General features: G+C 48.6%; 1 protein-coding gene across 2 annotated transcripts; it reads right to left on the bottom strand.

Annotated features, from left to right (window-relative positions):
- Positions 1–290: 290 nt before the first annotated feature.
- Positions 291–23,748, bottom strand: MTMR4 (myotubularin related protein 4). Of its 2 annotated transcripts, XM_014790878.2 has the most exons (19): positions 23,669–23,748; positions 22,465–22,503; positions 18,661–18,750; positions 18,181–18,297; positions 17,558–17,640; positions 15,346–15,506; positions 15,134–15,230; positions 14,824–14,937; positions 13,820–14,016; positions 13,441–13,569; positions 12,791–12,902; positions 12,099–12,294; positions 11,676–11,861; positions 11,430–11,600; positions 11,124–11,278; positions 4,665–6,066; positions 3,131–3,241; positions 2,800–2,888; positions 291–2,573 (listed from the first exon to the last, which is right to left on the bottom strand). In XM_014790878.2, the coding sequence occupies exons 2-19, from the start codon at positions 22,465–22,467 to the stop codon at positions 2,396–2,398; spliced, it is 3,591 nt and encodes a 1,196-aa protein (XP_014646364.1). In that variant the 5' UTR covers positions 22,468–22,503; positions 23,669–23,748; the 3' UTR covers positions 291–2,395. The 2 variants fall into 2 exon arrangements, with proteins under 2 accessions (XP_014646364.1, XP_014646362.2); XM_014790876.2 differs by lacking the exons at positions 22,465–22,503; positions 23,669–23,748 and adding an exon at positions 20,157–20,376.
- Between the last annotated feature and the right edge of the window lie 1,334 nt (positions 23,749–25,082).

The raw sequence follows: 25,082 nt of genomic DNA, 5'->3' as shown, positions 1-25,082 counted from the left end.
CTCTAGGTACAAACCTGCCTGCCTGATCAACCAGCTGGTGAAATTTTAGACAAAGAGAAATAAAGCTCACATGAGATGGTATAGAATTCTACAGTATCCATAAGGATAAGTCCCTATCTAATCAATAAATAAGAATATAACAGGAGCTGTGCTGATAAAAAGAGAGGGCCATTAAAAAAATGGAAATGGTTGGGACAAAGGGGTATAACGTAGTTCTTTCTTATGGTCAAAGAAAAAATGAGGATTGTTTTCTTAGAAATTAAAATCAATAAAAAGACCCAACAAAGCAGCACTAATATAGAGATTTTATTTAAATTGTATTGAGTTTTTACAGCACATTGCATGTTTGTCACAACGCAACTGCACAGTTTGGATTTTTGGCCACATCATGTCACTTACACCCACAAGAGCTCTGAAAGGAGTATTTGATGAATACATCTGAGCCTAGAGCCCAGAGACTCTCTCCAAGTCCATGCAGTATGTTCACTGATGGGACAGTCCCTCAAAACAGCCACACAAAGTAGACAGATACAGTCTCCTCAAATATCACCAATCCTACTCCCCCTGAAAACGGGCAGAGTGAAGTGCAATGCAAGTCAAATTAATTAAAAAGCCACTCACAACTGGCAGTAAATTTTAATGATTGAGAAAATGCTTAGAAGAATTTCACATATCAGAGACAAGGAATAGTTTGTTACTTTTTCAGTGATCTCAGGAATTTCCCAGACACAAAATCTTCATTATTCAACTCCATTTAAATGAAAAAAAAGTTCTGCTAGGCTGACCTAAATACGCCAAAACTTTTTAGGTTACATCCATGGCAAGTATAAAAGCACAGATGCTTCTCTGTAGGACTGAAGAAAAGCTCAGGACAAATAACAATTCTTGTTCTAAATGCAGATCCTAGTTATTTTAGAATGAAAAAATTTTTTTCTAGGAAGCAACATGAGAGTGGCACTTAGACAGACAGCTACAATAGTTTTAAAACAGGATAAGCCTAAGTGTAATTTACCTTTTATACACCAACAAATTAAGGAAAATGTATAAAGGAAATCCTAGTGGTTTCATTACAGGTCAAGGAGACTGTATCTGTCGCAACCATGGTACATGGCTATATCACTGTATCTTTTGGTTACGTGCCACTGGTACATATTAAGATGAAAAAAAACAAAACAAAAAAACAATGTTTGGTCCAAATGGACACATTTTCTCTCCCAATTTTGGTATCAAGGCTTTATTCTCTTCTGTTTGGGTTCCATTGTTAAGTGCACAGAAAAAGACAGCAGCATTTGTACTGAAACCCTCACATACCAAACAGCATATTCTAGGAGGTAAAAACCAAACACTAAATTCTACCCTCAAGGTGTCAAGTGTCCAGGATAAGAAGCAGTGTGACCCAGAGGAGGCAGCAGCCAAGGGAAAGACAACATGAGGGAAGTGGGCAATGGAACACATCAAAAAAATTAAAAAAAACCATTTTTTTTTTTCATGCCAGAAGAGGATCAAGGTGTAGCTCCTGTGTTAGCACCAGGACAACTAAGAAAAGTCAGGCGCAAAGGGTAGGGCACAATCTGCAAATATTTCACAAGGATCATTTCTGCTTTTCCCTTCTCATTCTTCACAGTGCATACCTCAAGAGCTGCCGCTGAATAAGAGACTACTGCCTTCACAGCTCAAAATAACTGATTTTTGCCAGGACTGAACATCAGCAGAGTTCTCCTCTGCTCCCAAAAATGTCTCACTCTCTAGAACCATCCCCCTAAATTGAATATTCACTGATGCCGGCCAGTGAGCCACGTGAAAAATACAGCAAAACTTCCACTTGCTGAACCAGTCTTTAAACCAAACTCCACAGAAAGACGGAACTAATGCAACTAGAGGGAGTGCCTCTAAAGACTGAGCCTTCATGCACAGACACAGAGCACAGAGGTACAGGGTAGAGTTCATTTTGATGGGATAGGAATTCCTATCTTATATACTGTAATCTGCTTTTTTCAAGGTGGAGGAGAGATGGATCTGCTTTTCACTTGGAGTTTGGTTATATATATGCCTTTCTATTGCTGTTTGGGGCACGCATCACCAGGCAGTATCTATGAAATCATCATCTTGTGACCCCCAGGAGAAAGAAGCTGGAGTCACCAACTCAACATAAAGCTTCCAGACTCTGGGTCTGGGCCAGGACCATTACCCCCAGGTGAGGGTCTCACCAGTAGAGGACGTCCTGCCAAATTGGAATTCCTCTGCTCCAGTCTCATGGTACCAAGGAGGATTTTTCATGACGGTATCTTTGAGCTCTGTGATTTCATGAGCTACACCAAGGAACCTTCAAAACTACACCCGAAGCAGATCCTCCCTTCAAACCTGCTAAAATTGGACAGGTCATCTCCTCTGGCATTCAACTGGAAGCTGTAGCAATGGGTTTCTTCAGATGTTGGCTCATGAGTTCCCTGGCACGAGATACTTGGATGTGTTCATAACATGAGTTACAGACGAGAACCGGGTCATAGAGCTGTTGATCAGGAATGGGCAACTTCAGATGGCAGCAGCCAGCACAAAATACATTCCCACAATTTCTGCCAAAACACAAAGAGGGAAGAGTTCATCAGAAATGCCAAAATACTCAGAATGAATGATACCCTAAAAGGCCTTACGTGAATGAGTAAATAAAGAGAAAAGTTGGGGGAAAACAAAAATAGTTCCTATAAAGATGTCTCCATTTTCGGATTAATTCAATTTAGTTCATATATATATATACCTCACTGCTTTACGAGCCATACCAAATCATATAAAACATCTTACCTGCAATGGTGTCTTCGTTTGGCCAACCAGAATTCACAGTCACAGTTATAGCAATGTGATGCCATATGGTCTGGAACCCAGCGAGTCACCTAACAGAAGGCACAAGGAAAAATTTCAGGTCCTTGCCAACAAAGTGGAAGAGTGACATTGCAACAAGGAAAGCATCCCAGGAGAAAACAACAAGGCTTGTCTTTAGAGTTGGCCACTACTTGCCCAGAAAGAAAATACTTACCTGGGGGAGAGCTCAGTGTATAGCATGTCACCTATCTCTGAGAAATATGAGAACTCACTGGCTCGCAGAAGTTTCCACCACGTATTTGCCTGGACATACCTCAGTCTCTTTCTTATCAACAGGTTCCCAGCTTGCTTCTGAAAGGCAGTCTTCACTGTGATCTGAACCAAAATCTTCTGTATCACTGCCATCTGACTCTTTCAAACATGTCTGAAGAAAAGGCAAAGCCATCAACATCATCTTCATCACCACTAACATTTATTGTTTACTATGCGTGAGGCAGTGTTCTAAGTGCATTACATGTGTGAACTTCTTTAACTCCTCACAACAATCTTATGTGTGTACTGTTATTACCCCCATTTTACAAATAAGGAAACTCAGCCACAGAGAAAGTTAAGAGCTAATAAGTAGTAAACCGGGGATTTGAACCTAGTATTCTGGCTTCAGATCCATGCTCTTAACCTATATCACAGCATGGAAAGAATATTTCTCTTGTTACATTCTAAACCAGGGGTTCACAAACTATAGTCCACAGGCCAAATCTAGCCCACTACCTGTTTTTGTAAATCAAGTTTTATTGGAAGACGGCCACACTCATTTGTTTACATATTGTCTATGGAAAGCAGAGCTGAGTAGCTGTGACAGAGACTATATGTTCCACAAAACTGAAAGTATTTACTATCTGGCCCTTTACCAAAAAAGTTTGCTGACTCCTGTTCTAAATCATCACCCTGAATAGTAAGAAGTTGTTAGCCCCGACCATCCCATCCCAGCAACTGGGCAGCAGGCAAGTGGGAATGTCTTAACAGGAGGAAAGGCAGTGCTTGTGTGGATGATAGGATATTATGGGCAAGAAGCTGACTCCTAGAAGCTCCCCAAGGACTACTGTACTGGACCCAGGGCCTCCCAACAGAGTGAAGCCTGGATGGTCCTCATCATCTCTCATCTGGATTATTCCAAAACATCCTAACCAGCCTCCCAACCTGGGTTTTAACCGCCTCATCCATTTGACACACTATTGCCAGAGTAATATTCTTAAAATACAAACCTGATCATGTTACTCACTGGCCAAAAATTTTATTGCCTTGAGGGTAGAATCCAAACAAGAAGGGAACTCAAGCTGACCCTTCCAGTCCTTGTCTACTTCTCTAATATCACTTCCCACTGCAATACTCAACTCCCTCCCTCACAGTCCCAGCACAAGTGTACATGCACATGCACACAAACACACCCTAGCCCTTTGTGCAAGCCAGACCACTGGAGTACCTACTGCCTCCATGCTTCTGCAAATGGTATTTCCTTTTCACTGTCTACCTAGCTAAACATGACACATTCTTCACCTTTCAGCTCAAGCATTATCTTCTCAGGAAAACCTTCCCTGACCTTTCACTTTACCCTGGCCCCCAACACCTGATGCTTCCCTCAACCATAACACTTAAGAACACCATTCTAATTGTTGCTTGTCTCTCCCAATAGACTATGAGCTCCTTGAGAGCAGGGACTATGTCTTTCATCCTACAGCCCAACCACCTAACGCAGTGGCACACAGCAAGGACCCAATGAATGAATGCTGAATGGATGGAAAATTGGATGGATAGAATAAATGGATGGATGTCGGTAGATGAATACTTACAAAATCATCCTCATAGTCCATGGGGGGCTCTGCTGGAGGGGCACAGCAGTGACGGATGTCCAGCCTCATCTGAAGCTCACGCACCTGTCGACGCAGCTGCTCCACCTCTTGCTTGTACCCTGCTTCAATCTGCCGTAATCGATGCTGGATCACATCCGTGGGAAAGGGGAGTCCATCATCATCCAGGTAGAGAGGAGGCACTGGAGAAGGGCAGCTCAGTGGAACAGGCTTTGTGCTGGAGACCTGCTTTGGGTGACCGGAAAACCACATCCGGTTGTTTTTTCCTCCTGGACCAGTACAATGTCCACTGGAATGACTAGAACAGACCGGTGACTTCACCCCTTCTCTCTGAGCCCAGTGGCCCCCAAAGCAGGGCCCCATTGCACGCATCTGCTTACTGCTCGACCTTTTGCTACAACAGCCATAGGAAAGCAGCCGCCGAGGGGTGGTCTCCCCACTCGGGAATGAAGTCACCATCCCTTGGAAGCTGTCCCAGTTGGACCCTAAAAAAGAGAACTCACTTATCTGGCTCTGAGAAATTGGCTTTCGGGCCAATTCCAATGGCACTTTCCCAAAGCGAGGATTTTCCAATAACTGCCCATTTCTGTTATTCCCTCTTTTGCCAGTGTCTTCCTCCCTATGAGTCAGATCTGGCACAGAACTGGGCTGTTCCTGGTGGGAGATCCTTGCTACAGCCACAGACCCTGGGGGATCTTGGCTGAGGAAGTCAGCGCTTGGATCTGGAGGAGTTTGGCAGGTAGCATTTGGTTTGCAAAGGGTGCCCAGACTGTGATTTGGAGCACATCTGGAGGGCACACCTAGCACGGAGCCTAGCTGGGCCTGTTGTGGGGTGCCTTTAAGGGAGTCTTGGAAAGATTCAGGAAAATCACAAATTCCATCACACTTGCTGGAAACAACTTTAGAGAGTACACTGACAGCTTCTCTTTCAGGACAATGTTCAGGTGGCCCCTCTGTGCCATCTAAAGTCCTACCCAGCCCATCCTGGGCAGGAGGGTCTGGAGCTGGTGCCTTAGTCTCTTCCAGGACTTTAATCTCAGGATCAGAGGTGTCACTCTTCATTTCCTGGGGCACTGTGGTATTAAGCAGTTTGTAACTTGGAGAACAGCTTTTGTGACTCTTGAAAGGTTTATTGCTCAAGTAGTCTTTCTGGCTGCTGGGCAGAGGGGGAAGACTCATTTCTGCTACAGTCTGCTGAGGACCTCCTACCCCAGATTCCACAAAGGTTGCCTCTGATCCCTCGGGATTGCTGTGCCAGGGCTCCAGGCCTACTCTGGCCTCCTGACAGTGGTTATTCAGGTTAGGGTCACTGGATGTGCGAGTCAGCGGGCTGCTTGTGTCACAGGCAGAAAGAAGATCATCCATTGATCTGGTTTTAGGTAATCTGGAATGACAAACACAATACCTCCAGGTCAGAAAATGGGAGCCACCTCCAATATACAAACTCAGGTCATCAAAGCAATTATCAAAGCCAGAGTTCACAAAACATAACGACATTTAAGATTACAAAAAACCAATGTTCAGGGCCGGCCCCGTGGCTTAGCGGTTAAGTGCGTGCTCTCCGCTGCCGGCGGCCCGGGTTCGGATCCCGGGTGCGCACCGAGGCACCACGCCTCCAGCCATGCTGAGGCCGCATCCCACATACAGCAACTAGAAGGATGTGCAGCTATGACAGACAACTATGTACTGGGGCTTTGGGGGAAAAATAAATAAATAAAATCTTTAAAAAAAAAAAAAAAAAAAAAAAAAAAAAAACCAATGTTCATTGCAACAAGTCTACTCTGCAAAGAGTGTAGGACATGAACCCTGTCCTCAAGAACCTAAAATCTGTCCTCAGCTTTCATCAGTCCTCACCCTACACAATCTCACTGGACAATCTCAACCATGGTTTCAACTGCCTTCTATGCTGATGCCTTCTAAATCTACTATTCCAGCTAGGGACACACTTGAGCCTCAAACCTAATGTCCAACTGCCTCCATCACACACAGTAAGACAGAAAGAAGATGGGTTTTGGAGCTAGACAATATTGGCTCTGACACTGATTAGCTATGTGACTACAAGTAAGTTATTTAACTTCTCAGACACTTGATTTCCTCCTCTGTAAAATGATAATAATAAATTATACCTTGTAGGATGCTATGAGGATTCAAAATATAGGCAACCAACCACGAACTTATTAAGACTACACTCAAAACTCCTCATTTTTACAACTTTCCTTATTATAAATTGTCCCTAAACACAGCTTTTCACAACCACTTAGCAGCAGCATGCCCCTCAGAGTCCTAAGTCACCATGGAAACGTCCCCTGGTATACAGCACTCAAAGAGTTCTAGAGGCATTCCAACATGCCAAATGGGTAACGAACATTTTCAAGAATGACCACCCTGATTTTTAAGACAATTCAAAAGTCCTTAGAGCAACGAAAACTTCAGGGAAATTCCCCAGAAAACCATGGAGACTTCACTGGACTCCTATTTTCAGATGCCTCAGTCAGTCCAGCCCATACAGGAAAATCCCCCATAGAGTTAAACAATATAGCTGATTCTTTTTTAAGTGTTTGGTCTTTGAAACTTGTAACATTTTAAAAGTATTTTTGTGGTTGATTTTACTTTTGTGATCAATTTTTTTTGTGCATGTGTGATATGAAATTCCAGGAAGGCAATAGCAATGGTTATAATTACAGGCTCTGGAGTCCCAAGCTCGAATCCCAGCTTGACAACTTTTTAGCCCGTGACCTTAACTTCTCTAAGCCTCAGTTCCCTCATCTATGGGAGAAAGGTAAAGAACCAACCCCTCAAAGCCATCATGAGAATTGAACAAAATAATCTGCATCAAAACACATTGCTCAGTGCTTCCTATATTATTGCACTTACTGTTTACTTGTTTATCTCCCTCTACTAAAGTGCCTTGAGGGCAGAACTGTGTCTTATTTAAATCCCCAGCGCCTAGCACAGAGCTAGTCAAACAATTTGAGAAATGAATGAATAAGCTTAAAATCTAACAACATCAAATTTCCACTGCTTGGGCCAGCCCCGTGGCTTAGCGGTTAAGTGCGTGCGCTCCGCTGCTGGCGGCCCGGATTCGGATCCCGGGCGTGCACCGACGCACCGCTTCTCCGGCCATGCTGAGGCCGCGTCCCACATACAGCAACTAGAAGGATGTGCAGCTATGCCCTACAACTATCTACGGGGGTTTTCGGGAAAAAAATAAATAAGTAAATTAAAAAAAAAAAAAGTTTCCACTGCTCGGTGCCAGTTGAATGAAATAGACCAGTGGGGTTCAATATTTGGTATATATCAGGACCTTCTATAGATCTTCTAGATATACAACCGGGGCCCATCCAAGACCTACTGAATGAGAATGGCCAAAAGTAAGACGTAGGCATCTGTCTTTTTAAAAAGTACTACAGCTAACTTGGTTTTTTTCTTTTTTCTTTTTTTGTTTTACTTATTATGGAAACTTCCAAACATACAAAAGAAGTAGAGAGAAGAGTATGAAGAACTCCCATGTATTCTTCATTCAGATTCAACGATATCAACAGTCTGCCATTCTCCACAGCTGATTCCTTTGTGCACCAAAGGTTTAATCAATAAAGCTGGGAGAGACAACAATGCCCGAGGAGTTTAGGACAAACAGAACTCATCCAGCTAGGGTGTCAGGGAAAGCTACAGAGAGAGGGTAGGATTTGAGCTAGGTATAGAAGAATGTGTTAGACTTTAATGGAAGAAGAGGAAAGAGGGCAGGACATTGTTGATCTAGGGAAAGGTAGGACCAAAGGTAAATCAGGTCAGCTGTTAAAGAAACCATTTCCTTTAAAATTTTTATACTACTTATTCCTCCAAATCCAACGTTCCATCTTGAACTGCCTACAGCAAACCGCCTCTTTGCTGTCAGCTAACATTTCAATCCCAACCTGCCTGCATCTCCTCCTTCTCCGCAAACTGACTCATCTTCTCAACTTTTCAGTGTCTATAGGTGGTACTGACATCCTTCTGGTTTCTAAGCTCAGAGACTTGGGGCATGTCTTTGACTGGTCCTCTTTACTCTTCACTTCCACCCTCCAACATTCAATCAACTCCAGAGCCTGCTAATGATTTTTCTACAACGTCTCTGAATTTAATCCTTTCTCTTTTCCAAGGACTCATCCCCTCATATCTGAATTACAACAGTGCTGGCTGGTCTCTGTGTCTCCAACTACTCTGCTCACTGATTAGTTCTCCAAAAATCCCATTGTCACTGGTCACAATGACTTCCTGCAATGACTTACTATCGACAACTGAATCAAAATAAACTCCTCAGTGTAATGTTTAAAGCTCTCAATGAACTCTCCTATATATATTTGTTGCTATTCCTCAAAATAGCCCCTTCCCAACCCCTGCCAGCTCCAGAGAAGTTCTTTTTTCTTTTTCCCCCCCAAACTATCTTTCGTGTATCCAATTCCTAGGACTTCTCTCCACTAACCTTGTTACCAAGCTCACAGCTCCCTTTATTCCATTTCTTTTTTTATTTAGGCATTTACTAAAGCACCTATTATGTGCCAGGCCTTGAGCCAGATACTAGGGACACAAAAAAGCCATCGTTCCTGTCTGGTCTTCCATGAAAACTTCTCTGGGTAAACAGTCACCAAACGACCCCTTTCTCACTTCTCATTTCTCCAATAGCTTTGAACTACACACATTCTTGTCTGCTTAAATGCTGACTTAGAATCGTTCTCTAGTTGCCGTACATCTTACAGCTTTTTACAAATATCTTAAATAGGATCAATATCTTCTATTTCTCTGGTACAGCCCATAAATCCTAGTATAGTAACTAGGCAACTTGTAGGCATTAAAGAGACATTTTATTGAATTGAAAAGTTAAATATGGATTTAAGGCAATGATTATTAAATGGGTCACAGAACTTATTGAGAATCTGATAAAGTTATGGCCCATCTCCCTGGAAGTAAACTTATGAACCTATACCCAAATTCTGCATACTGTGGAGAAGGAGAAAATCACAGAATTCCTGGAGCCTATATGGGCCCAACAATGGACTCAGTTCCCAAGACCCTAAAGCCAATAATTTAGGGGGGGTGGGTTTTTATTTTCCTTTATAATATTCAACCAATAATATAAGTTATATTTTAACTTTAAAAATCTTACACCAATAAACAAAGATCAAAATTTGAAACGTGGGGTCGGCCCAATGGCATAGTAATTAAGTTCGCAGGCTCTGCTTCGGCAACCTGGGGTTTGCAGGTTCGGATCCTGGGCACGGACCAACGCACCGTTTATCAAGCCATGCTGTGGCAGTGTCCCACATAAAATAGAGGAAGATGGGCATGGACGTTAGCCCAGGGCCAATCTTCCTCGGCAAAAAGAGGAGGATTGGCAACAGACGTTAGCTCAGTGCTAATCTTCCTCACACACACAAAAAAATTTGAAATGTACATATCCTTTGAATCCAACATTTGCGTTTCTAGGAATTTATCCGGCAGAAATGCTAGCACAAATGCAAAGATACACATAAAAGGTAATACTGAGGGCTGGCCCCGTGGCTTAGCGGTTAGGTGCACGTGCTACACTGCTGGCGGCCCGGGTTCATATCCCAGGTGCGCACCGGCGCACCGCTTCTCCAGCCACGCTGAGGCTGCGTCCCACACACAGCAACTGGAAGGATGTGCAACTATGACATACAACTATCTACTGGAGCTTTGGGGGAAAAACATAAATAAAATTAAAAAAAAAAAAAACAAACGTAATACCGAACTGTACACTTAAAAATGGTTCAGATGGTAAATATTATGTTATGTGTTTTTTACCACAATTTTTTTAAAAAGTATACACACATAAGGATGTTAACTAAAGCACTACCTGTAATGATAAAAAACAGAAATCACCTAAATGATCAGTAGGAAACAGGTTATATAAATTATGATACACTTATCTTAAGACAGGACCTTGAAAACACACAGAGTGCACTCCAGCCTAGCTACAAGTCCTGGGCCAAGTTTCTCCTTCAACTGACTCAAGAAGTTGCTTTTAAATATCTCATAAAAGAAAGAGAACAGGGGCCAGCCCCGCAGCTTAGTGGTTAAGTGCGCGTTCTCCACTACCGGCGGCCCGGGTTTGGATTCCGGGCGCGCACCAACGCACCGCTTGTCCGGCCATGCTGAGGCGGCATCCCACATACACCAACTAGAAGGATGTGCAACTGTGACATACAACTATCTACTGGGGCTTTGGGGAGAAAAAGGGAAAAAAAGGAGGAGGATTGGCAATAGATGTTAGCTCAGGGCTGGTCTTCCTCAGCAAAACGAGGAGGATTGGCATGGATGTTAGCTCAGGGCTCATCTTCCTCACAAAAAAAAAAAAAAGAAAGAGAACAGCATTTAGGAAAGACACAAAGCAGTTACTGGCTTCCTAGCAGAGAGAGGGAAAGCAAAAAGGGCTCTTCTTACCTGTCCAGAGAGCGGCCGGAGAACTCCTGGCTCTGAGCCACTGGGGAAAGGTAAAGGTCCATGTTCTCCTCCCCAAGTGTACATGGAGACGATGCTGGCAAATAAACAGCTGTCCAGAGGTGCAGGGCCCGGACATGACACACAGGATGCAGGACCTAGGGAAGCAGCCCCATACCAGTGTTTTGTGAGATGTTCCAGGTCCCTCTTCCTTCCCTAAGCCTTTGGCCCTACGTTCTCCCCACTGATTCAGCCTGTTCTCCCTACAGGTCTCCAAGTGGCACCTACAGGATAAGGGTTTGGACTTACCATGTCTGAGCCAGGTGTGTAGAGGAAGTTATGAAAGTTCTTATTGCCAGCTCGCAGGAGAGCCCACACAGAGCAGGTCCGCTTGTAGATGTTGCGCTTCTCTCGCTCACAGGGGTTGTTGGCCAGGAACGTGCCATAGAGGCAGGAGTATGTGTGCTGCACCAGTTTTACCTAGGGGCCAAGACAGCTTGCACCTGTGGCCTCGGCCAGTGTCCCCCCACCCCGGTCACAGGCTTTAGGACTTACCAGGAATGCTTCGTTAAACTCGAACAGGCAGGGGAACTGCTTGAGCAACTGATGAACAGAATCAAGCCACTGGAGGAACACAGGGCATTGCTCGTTTTGGTCCTCTGCATTCTCCTGGTGGCCACAGCGATCTCCAAACTTGTGTCCAAAATCCAGCCAGTCGGACTCTACTAATACTTGGAAGCCCTGCAAAGAAGAAAGAGTTCAAGCACAGGGCCTCTCTGGAAAGGCTAGTGTGCCACTCCCCAGGGGATGCCTGAAGCAGGAGCTGGCAGCTTCAGAGAAGAATAGGAATGATCCTAGAAGAGGACACAAAGCCACCAATGTCCTCTACTGAAAGATCCCCGAGACAGATCCAGAGGGCCCAACACCTTCCCCATCCCCCCTTCCCTCTGTTCTTTCCCACCCAAGTCCTCTCAATACCTCCAGTGTCCTGTAATACGGGTCCAGCAGTATTTTGGCTAGGGCTACAATCTGTGGCGTCCGGTCCCAGCCGTCTGAGCAGTGTACCAGCACAGGCCGGCCTTCTCGGTCTACTGTATTAGCCACAAGCACAGCTGCCTTTAGCATTACCGACAAGTGCTGCAGCCATTTGGTGCTCTCCAGTGCAGACAACCAGCTACACAAAAGCAGAAATCAAGTCAGTCACCAAGGGCACTGAGGCTACAAGTGGCTCTCCACCACCCAAAGCCAGCCACACCTAACAAAGTCCTTAGTGAGAGCTGAAGCCAAGAGGTCCAGCCCATGGCCTTTCTGCCAAGAGATATCTAGCAGGAAGGTAGGGAAGACAGAGCCTGAGGCAGACAAGAGACTCTTGGGACTGAGAGAGAAACTGGGAAGCAACACATACCCATTTAGCCAATTTCTTGCCCCAGTTCTCTTTGTTCTTTGAGTAGGACAACTGACCCAAACAAAAGGAACCCAATGTCCTGTGGCCATGCCAAAGTGTTGGCTGAGAAGCAGAAGAAGTGTTCTTGGAACTGGCCTATTGCACCAGGCCCTCAAGTCTCCTGTACCTGCACACTTCCCATCTCCCCATCTGATCCTCCAAGAACAAGAAGTACTGGGGAAGGGGTGAGACACGGGAGGATAGAATCAGAGCAGGGAACACCTACTTGCTGGGATCAGGCATCTGGCTGCACACAGCCCGCAGGTACTGGAAGCTGTTCCGGATGGCATGGATGTTGGCCATTCCCATGAACACGACCTCACAGTTGGGGTAGTACTCTGTAGACGTAAAAGAGGAGAGTGGAGCATGAAAGCATGTCCTGGAAACAGGCATCCAGGACAAGAGCAGCCCCAGTGGGCAAAGCTTCCCTGGCAGGGCAGAACACTCCAGGATGGGAACTGAATATGCTCTGGAAATCTAAACCACCCTTTTATCTCTGGATGCTCAGGTGCCATATACTAATAGTAGTTAGTAATAATGTTAATGACAAATGATAGCCATAGTACTATTAGTAATGACCATATAGAGTAAATTCTCAATAAACAGTAGCTGCTCTGTGCCAATAATTTTATATATGTAACCTCTAATCATCCCAACAAATTTGCAAGGCATGTATCATCCCCATTTTACAGATATGAAAGTAAAACGTAGACAGATTAAACAACTTAATCATAGTCATAGCTAGTATGTGGCAGAGTCCTGATTCCAAACCAGGTTTGTTTGGCTCTTTCTACTACACAAGCTGCCCCCAGCGCCCTCCTCACCAAAGTTCCCCAGAGCACAGACAGGCTGCAGACACTGGGATAACAGCAATACCTTCACACTCACAGCCTCCACCCTTGGCCCGGTTAGCCACTGCCGCCGTGTAGGATCGAGCATCCAGAATCAGCAGTTTCTGGGGGGCCGCTGTGCTCTCCACTCCAGAGCACGCAGTCAGAGAGGAATCTAAATACATAGCAGGCAGAAGACCCTGGGTCAGCCAGCCACCCATCCTCACTCTCCCTTGGGGTACTCCCTTTCAGAAGAGAAGAACATACAACTAGAGATCCCTCACACCCCAGAGCCTCCCAAAAGGCAGGGACCAGGCACTCTGTGTGTTCTTCTCTTCCCATCCTCTCACTGGGGGCTCCCTGGAAGCCAACGAGGCCAAGGTGGAGGCCCGCTCCCCCAGGGGCCAGCACCATCCACACCTTACCGAAGTCAGTGTCACATGCCTCGCTGGCATCACTATTCCCGGTGCTGAGGGAGCCCCCAGTGGCCCTTGTCCCCGGGTCCAGGGCACAGGCTTTAGCGATGGATGTGACCAGGTACTCATCATCAGCATTGCGCCAGCCCCACCAGCTGATCTCGGGCTGGCTGCAGCGGGCGATGGCAGCCCCATTGCGCAGGTGCCTGACAAAACAGCAGAAACCATCATGCCCTTGGCATTCGCAGCCCCCAGAGGCCTACCACCGAGACCCCAGGGGGCCAGACCAAGATCTCCAGCAAACAGCAGTGGTTCATCCAGGCCATGACAATAACAACCAAAGCCCTTAACACATCTAGAGGGCTTTACAGTTTACAAAGCGCTGTCACACACATTTCTCAAATGGGCTCTGTGTTCCCAAGGTGACCTCGACTCATCAAATCTGCACAGCACCTGCTCCTGGTACAGACAGCCAACAGGAGAACAAGCCTGAGCCCAGAGCACGAACACCTCCAAACCTCCTGGCTACTACCTGTCTCTCTATTTTAGCTACAATGTTCTAGTGGAGAGGTCAGCAAGCTCTTTCAGTAAAGAACCAGACGATAAATTTCCGGCTTTGCATGTCACAGCCAGTCTCTGTCACACATTCTTCTTTCTGTCTTTTGTTTTTTTTTTTAAATAACCCTTTAAAAATGTAAAAACCATTCATAGCTCACAGGCTGTACATAAAACAGGCTGCAGGCTGGATTTGGCTCGCAGGCAACAGGTTGCCAACCTCTGCTCTAATGCAATATTTTACACACACATGTCCTCAAAAACAAGTAAAAGGAATATACTCTCCAAAAGTCTCATCTCTGAGAGAAAAAAATTGAGGCAGTTTTTTTTTTTAATTATTTCATTCCCTGCAAGGTGTCAACTCCCAGTCAACCAGGCTGCCGCAAACCTCCTCATTTGACTCTTTCCTTATTGCATAAAAAAACGTCCTCCCTACTTCCTGTCCCCCACTGCCTCACCTGTACACAACCACAGGGATCCTCTTCCAGGAGCGGAAGGAAGCCACATTCTCCAGCTCTTTATCTGTGATCCACACAGGAACCAGCAGCTTCTGGGGGTAACTGGGGCACAGTCTGAGAAAAGACCAGATGGAGTCACCGAGCTTGATCTAAGACATGTGATAACAAGATCTAGTGGCTTTGTGGGAAGAGGGACCAGGAGCCCTCCTCCCTCCCAGAGCCAGGAGCTGTGCCCACTGGGCTTCATCCACATGTGGAGGAGATCTGAGCCTGGATGGGTGTTTTGGTTCCCCACTCCCTGCCCTCTCACTTGTAGTTGCTGTTGATATGCGAGACTCTCCAGACGTTCTGCAGGTCAAAGCCCATCCTCGTGAGCTCAGCCTCCTGCCGACATCGTATGTGCTCTCCTGCAACACAGTTCCCACACCTGTCAGCATCCAAGAGCGCCATGTCCAGGAGTGGAGGAGGGATGAGAACCAAGAGATAAGAAGTCGTCTCCCAAAGAAAACAGCCTGGCCTCACCTGGCTGACATAGGTGGGTATGCTGGTCCTCTTCGGTCAGCCCCAGGCACCAGGCGTGGTAGGCAAAGGCAAAGAGGTCCTCAGGCTTGGCAGGTCTTGCTGTGGCCCGGCTTAGCCTCGAGAGCCACTCTTGGCACTGCTTGAAAGTGGAGAAGTGGCACCTGCCAAGCAAGAAGCCACAGAGTGAGGCAAGAGGTGGGTGTGCATTTGGGCATATGGGTCAAAAACACGGCCACAGGAAGGCTGTGGGGAGAGGAGGCTGCAAAGCAGGAGGTAAGGCATGGGGACCCTGGGGAGCACCAAGGACACTGGCCAACACTCAACAGGAATTGTCTTTGGGACAATTCTCTTCCCAAGAACTTTTGTCCTTGAGACATACTTATCCCCACTAATGGGGCCCTACCATTTCTCCCATCAAATCTAAACGCTAGCGGGCCGGCCCGGTGGCTTAGCGGTTAAGTGCGCGCGCTCTGCTGCTGGCGGCCCGGGTTCGGATCCCGGGTGCACACCGACGTACCGCTTCTCCGGCCATGCTGAGGCCACGTCCCACATACAGCAACTAGAAGGATGTGCAACTATGACATACAACTATCTACTGGGGCTTTGGGGGAAAAAATAAATAAATAAATAAATAAATAAAATTATAAAAAAAGAAAATCTAAACGCTAGCTACCCCATGGCACTGAATGTCCGCTACTCCTTGTGTTATCTCCCGTGACTCCCTAATACCAACCTGCTGCTTCAGGCAGGAAGTCCTGCTCATGTCATTCCTGTCTCCTCGGTTTTTCATTTCTGCTTAACATTTCCTCTTGGCCTCGCCACAAGCTACTGATACTTTGAAGACAATTTCAGTCCCACTTCTTCCTTGAAGCCTTCCCAGCCTACTCCGTTCCACAGACCCCTTCCCCTCTTATTCTTAATGTGTTTAGTGTTCAACAGTAAGTTTTTCCATTGCATACTGCCACATGTTAAGTCTTCCTTCAGCAACTAGATTTTAACCTCCTTGAAGGGAAGGGCAATGTGGATTCTCCTTCTGAATCCCTACAGACCTGAGCACACGGCAGGCTCTAAACTGGGCATCTTTTAATAATCCTTGGAGTCATCCCAGACTCCTCTTTCTCTCATATCCAATCTGTCAACAAATCCTGTCATCTCTCCCTTCAAAAATCTGACCACTTCTCACCATTTTGACTGCTACCACCCTGGACAGGCCACCATGATCTCTCACCTGGGTAACTGCAATAGCTTCTTAACTAGTCTCCCAGCTTCTGCCCTTGCTTTTGCCCCCATCCTCCTTCCATCTATTTTCAATACAGCAGCCAGAGTGATTCTATAAAACATTAATCAGACCACGTCACTCCTTTGCTCAAAACCCTCCAGTGGTTTCTCATTTCCCTCAAAGTAAAAGCCGGTCATTACATCAGCCTGACACCTCCTTACCTCTCAGATCTCACATCCTGCTACCCTCATCCACGTGCACTCCACTCCAGCCACACTAGCTTCCCTGCCATTCTTCCAATATGCCAGGTACATACCCACCTCAGGGCCTCTGCACTCACTGTTCCCTCTGTCTGGCTCACTCTTCCCTCAAATACCCACATGGTCACTCTCTTCAGGCCTTGACTCATATGAAAAGATGCACCCTTTCCAGCGTGGCCTTCTCTGATCACTTTGTTTAAAGCCACAGCCATCACCCACAGCACTCCATATCCCCTTTCCCTGCTTTATTCTTTACCTTTACACTAAGGCATTTAACATCCATTACCCTTATTATTTACTGCTGGTATCTCCCCACTGGACTCTAAGCTCCACGAGGGCAGAAAATTTTGTCTATTTGCTCTCTGCTGTATTCCCAATGCTTATAACAGTCTGGCACAGAGTAGGGTGCTCAATAAATGTATGTTAAATGAGTAAATCAATGAACCAACAACGTGAGTGCTGTATGCCAGATATCATCCTAGGTCCTTTCACACACATTATCTCATTTAATCCTTATGACAGCCCCATGAGCTGAGCATTATCCCCATTTCTTCAGGTCAAGACACTGTGGGTCAATAAACTGACCTCCCAACCCAGAAAGGATTTTCACCTTTTCTTTTAAATGGGGAAAGTGAGGCAGTATTTTCCTTTCTTGCTCCAGAGAAACCCTGCAGCAGAGAGGTCTGGGCAGGACTAGGGCCAGAGGACCTGAGTGACGCCCCACTGTCCTCACCTCACCACTTTGGAGTCCTTGCAGGCAATGTGCAACTGGAACATATCACGGCTCTCCACACTGTCGATCATCCGGAGGGGGACCTTTAGAGGAAGGGCAAACTGGACCTCAGATCCCCACTCTCCACATCACTCCTCATCCCCACCCTCACCCAGATGCTGATGTATTAATAGAAGGAAGGAACCTGACATTTACTGAGGGCCTGTTAAGTGCCTGTGACTGTGCTGGGTCCTCTACATCTGTGACCCCAATTAATAATCACAAGAACCCTGCAAGGCAGGTGTTTTCACACCTTATTATTAGGGAGGAAATTGAGCCTTACATGGGTGACTTGACCAAGGTGACACAGTTGGTAAGTGGCACTCTTCCAACAATGCCACTGTGCCCCTTAGAAGGGCCAGCAACAGAGTAGGGGAAAGGGAGAAGAGGGGAAGGGAGAATAAGTGAGAGAGACAGAAAGAAACCCATAGCTAGGAGAATGAAGCAGGAAAAGAAAGGTTAGTGAGAAAAAAAAGGGAACCCCCACTTTTTGGAGACATGATTAAGTGCAGCACTGGAGCAATCCCATCTTGAACCTTACAGGGATTCTGGCTTGAGTCTGGGAGAACAAGATAGGAACTCACGTTGATGACAGAGTCCTTGAACTTGATGTGCAGCCTGTAGTTGGAGATGGCAATGAGGGCATCGGTTGCCCGGCCCAGGAACTCCACTCCCTCACCCTGCAGCACTGTGAAGGGCACCTGCCGGGGGCAGAGGAACCATCAGTCCAGAAGTGGGTTATCCCTTCATTCCCCTCCCCAACCCCTGATCTGTGGGATCCCCTCTGGAAAAGCTAGGCCAAGGCAGGAGAGAAGAGTCCTCTCCATGGTAACAGCACCAGGCAACAGCTGTACAGGAAAGCTGCCTTTCTTTCCCTGAGGCCAAAGGCTCCATAATGCACATACAGACAGACTCCCCTCCCTCCAGAGACTGCGGAGCAGGAAGCCAGAGCTCCCGTACTAGATCCTCTTGGAGATATTTTTTCGGGGGGAAGGAGAGAAAGGAGGGTGGTTTTTAACCCAGCAGAGAGTTTCACCCACCCTGGGCCCCCAGCTCCTCCTTACCTGCAGATTCTCCTCCTCTTTCACTAGTTCCTTTGGGGGGAATAGATCCTTGGCTTGGATGTACTCCAGGCTGGGGGGCCCCTCCTCACCCTGTGGGGAAGGCCTCAGCCTTAAGTCACCAGGCTCCACTGGCCCATTAGGCCTCATTCTGCTCCCCTCCCCTCAATAAACCCACATACACCCCATACACACTTATAAAGGTTCTGGCCACCAGAGGAGGGCAAGGAGATGTGGCTTGGTGGTAGGAGTGAAGTGGACAGAGTACTCAAGCCTGTTAAGCATAACGGAAGAGAACGTTCAAAGAGGAACTGGGAATCTGTGCTCCCCAAAAAGGGACTCTTCTGTAGAACCAAAATTTTCCAAATGGAGGAGGACAGAAACTAAGGAAAAGAAAGATACTGTAAGGGTAAGACAGAAGTGGGAATGGGAAGTGCTGCCCTGAGGAAAAGGAACCAGTGTGGCAGCTGGTTACAGAAACAAGAGGGAAAGCAGGCACCTAAGGCCACTCAGGCTTCAATCTGGTGGGTGAAGGAGACAAAGACAAGTGGGACGAAGGATTCAGTCCCATGCCTCTAGAGGGCCTTCACAGATGCTTTCAAAAGGAGGATGTGTTCTGAAGCTAAGCTTATTTTCCAGTTAGACCCACACTGCTAACAAGCCCCCACCACCTATCAAGCAACCTGCCCTGCCTGCTGATCTCAGGGGAATTCCTGTGGAATACCCATAGCAAGAAGAAGTAACACCCCTCCCAATCACCAGGGAGGGGAAAAGAGGGGATCCACATGCCTGGGAGGAACCAGGAGACCCAAGGACAGCCAGGGGAAAGAGAGAGGAGGCCTGGCAGACACCCAAGGGGGGTGAGGAAGGGAGGGGTGGGAACATCTGAGAGGACAGATGGGGGAAGCTGGGAAGGAGCATTAAGCTAGAGGGGGAGGAGGGGAGGACTGGGAATGATGCAGAGGTACGGAGGCCCGCAGAGGCAGGGAAGATGGAGAAGAGAGGCTGTCTAGGGGACAGTCAAGGAGAAAAGACTGGAGTGTCAGGTGAGGGATGGAATAGTGGAAAGGGGAGGGGACGGGAGCCACGGAGACAGCTCAGATATCCTGCGCTCCTCGACCAGCCCCCTAACATCCCAGAGGGCGTACTAGCCACATCCCACATCCCCAAGCAAGGAGGCAGCGGGTGGGACCAAGATGGAGAGGCGGAGGTAAAAGGATGTACCCCTGCAGGGCGGGGCCTGGAGATCTGCAGTCAAGGGCAGCGGCTGCGGGGCCAAGATGGGTCACAGAATTTCCATCCCTGGCCTTCGACAATCTCCAGCACCCGAAGATTAAAGCAAGTCCAAGAAAGAAAGGGGATAACCCTTCTCCCCTGCCAGGGGCCTTGGGAAGGGGGATGGGCTGAAATTCGGAATCTCAAGGGCTGGCCCTGGACGGGGCTGCGGGTGCAGCAAGCGTTGGGGCTCCCGGGCCCCCGCAGGCCGGGCCGGCACTTACGAAGCAGCTGAGCATGGAGCAGGAGACGCGGGCGGTCAGGCTCATGGTCGCGGGCGGTCTGGGCCAGCGCACATGTCCCCGGAGCCGCTGCGCTGCCCGCCAGTCCCGGGCGCCCGCCGCATCCCGGCTGCGGAGCCCGCCAGGTGCAGCCGCGGCGACCAGGAGGCGAGCGCACTGGCGGCGGGCCCTCAGCGCGGCTCCCGCGCGCTTCTCCCCTCCTTTCCACAATGGAGCGAGCCCAGCTCCGCCCTCCGGCACGAGCGCGGAAGGGTGGGGAGCGAGGCGAGGGGGGCGCCCGGACCGCGCGGGGAAGGCGGGGGCGGGGCGGACCCTCGGGGCCCCGCCCATAGCCCCAGGCTCAGCCGCCCCCGCCCCGCAGCCCCTCGGCCTCGTGGGAGGGCGTCCCCAGGGGACGTCTAGGGGCTTCCAGGAGTTTGGGCTGCGGGACTGTCCCCAGACGGCGTGAGAGGGGAAGACGGGACCGCGTATATCTTTTCATTTCCCATCTTCCCAGGTGAGCCACTCACACTGCTCAGTTCACACATCCGTCCCCCCTCTCTAAGTTCCCCCAATGCCTGTTCTGAATTCCCAAGACGGATCCCACCTACCTTCACCCCAGGCCCTTTCCAGTTTCAAGACTTCCTCCTTTCCCTCCAAAACCGCCACACCATACCCCTGTCCACAATGTCCTCCAATCCCCTCACCTCACTAAATCCCACTCCCTTTTTGCCCCTTAGAATGGACACTGGTCTAGTGCCAGGCTGGTCATTCAACACTCCTGAAAGGGAAATTCTCTGAGATTTTTATTCCGTGGCCCCCACCTAACCCTACTCCTTCAGCTCTATCTCTCCCTTGTTACACATACTCTGACTTCTGGGTAAGAAAGTCCTTCTTGGAGGAGAAACAATTTCTTAGGCTGTGAAAGAGAAGAGTTGGAACTACGGACCACAGAAGCTATGCAAAAATAAAACTTGAAACCCAAGGGTAGGGGAATGGAGGGAGTTGGGTAGAGGGTAAAGGAATAAGGAGAAGTGATAAGAGACTCAAAATGTCATTAAGAGTCACGAAAGCAGCTGGCTGGAACCCCACACTTCCTGTGCCTGGTAACTTTCAGAAACCAGGGCTTGGGCTTTGGTTTTGGTTTTGGGAGAAGGGAGGAATGGAAGAAAATCTGACATTTTCTAAGCATCTACTGTGAGCCAGACATGTTTCAAACATTATCTCACTAAAACCTTTTAACTCCCCAAGAGGTAAGCTTTATCCTGTTTTACTGGTGAGACTTCAGGCTTAGAGAGAGTATGTGCAATTTACCTAAGGTATTGAAGTGATGGTGCTAGGATTCAGGATTAGACCAGGCTGACTCTGAAGCCCATGGTCTTTTCAGGGTATCACAGAGGAGAAAAAGGAGAGGGGTACCAGTTGGTGGGGGGCCAAGACCAGCAGGCTGAGAAGAAACCAGAACGGTACTGCACACGCCACACACCCACATGTCTATGGAGAGAAAGAGGAAGTCCTCTCACCAACTGAATTCCTTAACCTGTCCCTAAGCACAAGGGACACCTGAAACAACTGAAGAGACACAGCCAGAGCAAGGGCCTGGTCTGGGCCAGGGCCTGCAGCTCTCCATTCCCTTCCTATCTCGCTGCTGCCTCCTCTAGCTTTCAAGGCTTAAAGGGTTCCCTGAACTTGGGGTGAGAGAAGAGCAGTTACAGTTAATGAAAACTATTTGGGATCATTATAAACACACACACACACATACACACACACACACACACACAGTGATATCTGGGCACCTCAAGGGTGCTATCCTGCTATATATCCAGTCAGCTGTTGCCTGCAGTAGCTTAACAGACAGCAGCACCTTGGAGCTGGAGAAGCCCCACAACTTTAGTGGAGTCACTCCTGATACAGTACCCACAGTATTCAAGGGGCCCACTAGGAAGTAGAAGGATTTTGAGATAAAGGAGGCCTGGCTTTTCAGACCAGAACAGAGAGCTTCTATCAAGGACCCAGGAAAAGCAAGAGAAGAGCCATTATGAAAACGGCTGAGAAAGCCAGTGGTAGTGTGGAGAAGGCATGGCATAACATGTGCAGAAAAATACTTCTGAGGCTTCCTGTCCCAGTGCCAGGATATTGGCTGATGTTTTGCAATCTAAAGAAACCCTAATCTATCTCCAGGGTAGATGAACCTGTTTAGAAGCTGAACAGAGTAGCCTGGAGCTCAAGGTCCAAGAGGGGCGGGGCAGCTTCATGGAGAAAACCACAAGGATTACAGAAACACAATGGTCTGAGGTAAGAGAGTACTCACCATTCTACCGTGGTGAGGGTCCTGGCTGCCTGCTTCTCACTGTAAGGAGACACAGAAACATAAGAGTAAAGAGCACATTAACATCACCATAGAATCAACAACTGCCACAGATCTACTCCTGAACTTCTCTGCAACTCTTATTCTGTTCCCTCCCAGAGAATCCACCCTCTCCACAAGTCACCATGCCAGACAGAGGCAATGGGAGCTACATGGGGAGAAAGCAACAAGTGATTCTGCAGGGCTTGAAGTCAGCCACAAAGTTCTGGAGCAGGAATGAGTGGCATCCACGATTCTTCAGCAGAACTCAAGAGTCCTGGTTCCCAGACCCAGAAGGAAAAGTAGAACACTCCAAACCCTTTTCTTTGTAGGAGAGCAAAAGAACTGCCAACTCTGAAGAGGCAGAGGCTGCCCAACCAGGACTCACTTCTGGCCCTGGTGGGGATATGAATCCACAGGAATGCTCTGCCAGCCTCTGAATCTGGGAGTAGCACCCACCTGACCTGTTTACTGGGAGCAGAGTCCAAAGCAGAGTAGAAGAGGGAGGGGACCACAACCTATGATCAAAAGGCACCAGGGCTGGACAGATCCTACTGAAGGTACTTGACACCAAGTAGGGTGCAGGTTAGTGGGAGGAGGCCACACAACAGGAACAGAATCAGGCCTCAGAGTCAGTACCTGTCAAATTGGCCCAAGCAACAGAAATTTCAGGATGGGGCTCGCTGGCCCACTTAGGGAGCCAGGCCCCAGTTTCATTGACACTTTCCGTCATGCCTGCTATCCAAGCTCAGGAGCAGTCCAGCAGTGCCCCGCGGAAGGCTTCGGGATAAAAGCCTCCAACTGTGGTCCTGCCCGCCTTCCTGATCACAGCTCACCCTTCCTCATGGGGGAGCCAGAAAGCTGCAAGCCAGAGGTGCTGCCTCACCGCCCACTGGCACGCAGCCTCAGGGAAATGGAGAGAGAGACAAGGACCAGACCTGGGAGACCCAGGGTTCCCAGACCTAGGGTATCTGGCCCCAGGGGGCGGGCCAAGCTGGCAGGGGAGCCCAGGTGCCCAGATTCTAGGGGCGGAGCCTAAAGACTCGGAGGCGGAGCCCCGAATGACAGAGGGCGGGGCTCACGAAAGCCGGTGGGGCCGGGGCGGGGCTGGGCAAGACGCGGTCGTTGCGGTTCCCAGACTGGCAGTACACGGGGCACGGTGACTCACCCAGGCCGCGTCCGCCCGACCCTCGGAGGCCGAGCTCTCACCACTTCCGTCTCCCGCAGCTGCTAAGGCCACGCAGCTGCGACCCCACCAGGGTGCCTCTCTCCCCAACCAATCGTATCTCTGGTCTGTGCCCGCCCTGGCCAATAGCCACACTAAATCCCGCCCTGCCCCCACCACGCAGCCGCCGCCCTCACGCTTCACGCCGCTCATTGGTCAAGTAGGGCAGACGCCCTCCCAGCCTTTAGCCTATCGGGTGCCGGGAGGCGAGACTATACCTGGAGGGAGGAGGCACGGAGCCAGGGGGGAGACGCAACCAATGGGAAATCACAGCGCGTCTCTGCGGCAACCAATGAGAGAGCAGTAAAAGGTGGGGGGGGGGCTGCTGACTATGGCTCCAGGGGCCGGAAGTGGGGGCGGCCTGTCGCCTACTGGTAGCGCAATTGGGGGCGGGGCCTTGCAGGGGCACAGGCCTTACAGCCACTTCCGGTGACGACGCTGCCTCGGGGGTACTTCTCAGATCCCTGGTGGCCCCTCCGCTTATCGTTGCCGTTTTGGTTTCGCTGCCGTCATCCGGTCCGGAAGCCAGAAAGGGAGAAAAGACCCCGCAGGCTGAGAGGAGAGAGAGGGCTGGGCCTGAGGCTCCGTCTCGGTCTTCTCCGATTGGCGGCGGGAGGGTTCCCCCTTCCGCGCCTTGACGGGTTCCTCCAACCCTCACTTTTCATCAGCGAACCGACCCTGCCGTCCTTCGTGACCTGCATGGTGCCGTCAGTCCTGAGTAAAGATCTCTTACCTGAGAGATAGGAAACTTGCGACTAGCTAGCTGCGACCTCCTGGTCTGTAAAGGGACTGGGGAACTCTCCCGAGGACCCAGCTCTTCGTTCGGGCCTTCCTCTCCTCTGGGGAGCCAGAGCAGACAGCAGGGCGGAGGGTGGCCGCTAGAGGTCGCCGTGGCCCCGGGATACCACCAACCCGACAGAAATGGAGAACAGTTGATTCAGATTCTCAACCGATAGCTTCAGTTTGGGAGTGGGCCTGAATGCGTTAATACCAGATGTCCAGATGGCCAGAATGTCTTCACGTGCCTCTTTGTTTATAGAACATTGGAACTTTATTACTACAGTTAGTAAATTCCAGGGAAACAGGAACCTTGCTTCTGTTCACTGCTTTAACTCCAGGATCTAGAATAGTGTCTGCAACCTAGCAGATGCTTAATAAATATTTGTTAAATGAATACTGAGCTCTTCCAGGGCAAAGATTGTACTTTATCCATTCTCAGCATTTACTATAGTGTTTGGTGCTTACAGGGGTTTCAACATTTGTTCAGTGCTCCATCACAGGCTTCCTGGAGTGCAGAGTTTAATTCTGTATATGTCTTTCCCCAAATCAGGGGAAATAGAAGTCAGGAGGCTGCATG

Source organism: Ceratotherium simum, chromosome 16 (genome assembly GCF_057802395.1).
Source record: "Ceratotherium simum simum isolate JZ-2026a chromosome 16, ASM5780239v1, whole genome shotgun sequence".
Taxonomy (NCBI): domain Eukaryota; kingdom Metazoa; phylum Chordata; class Mammalia; order Perissodactyla; family Rhinocerotidae; genus Ceratotherium; species Ceratotherium simum.
The sequence above is the reverse complement of the archived record's forward strand: the minus strand, read 5'-3'. Positions and strand labels throughout refer to the sequence as shown.

Excerpts from the sequence above, each read along its gene's own strand:
- MTMR4 (XM_014790876.2), bottom strand. The coding sequence starts at position 20,201 with ATGAGCCTGACCGCCCGCGTCTCCTGCTCCATGCTCAGCTGCTTC. Across the intron at positions 18,751-20,156 it reads GCTCCATGCTCAGCTGCTTC|GGTGAGGAGGGGCCCCCCAG; the intron begins GTAAGTGCCGGC and ends CCTTCCCCACAG. Across the intron at positions 14,938-15,133 it reads CATATCAACAGCAACTACAA|ACTGTGCCCCAGTTACCCCC; the intron begins GTGAGAGGGCAG and ends GTCTTTTCTCAG.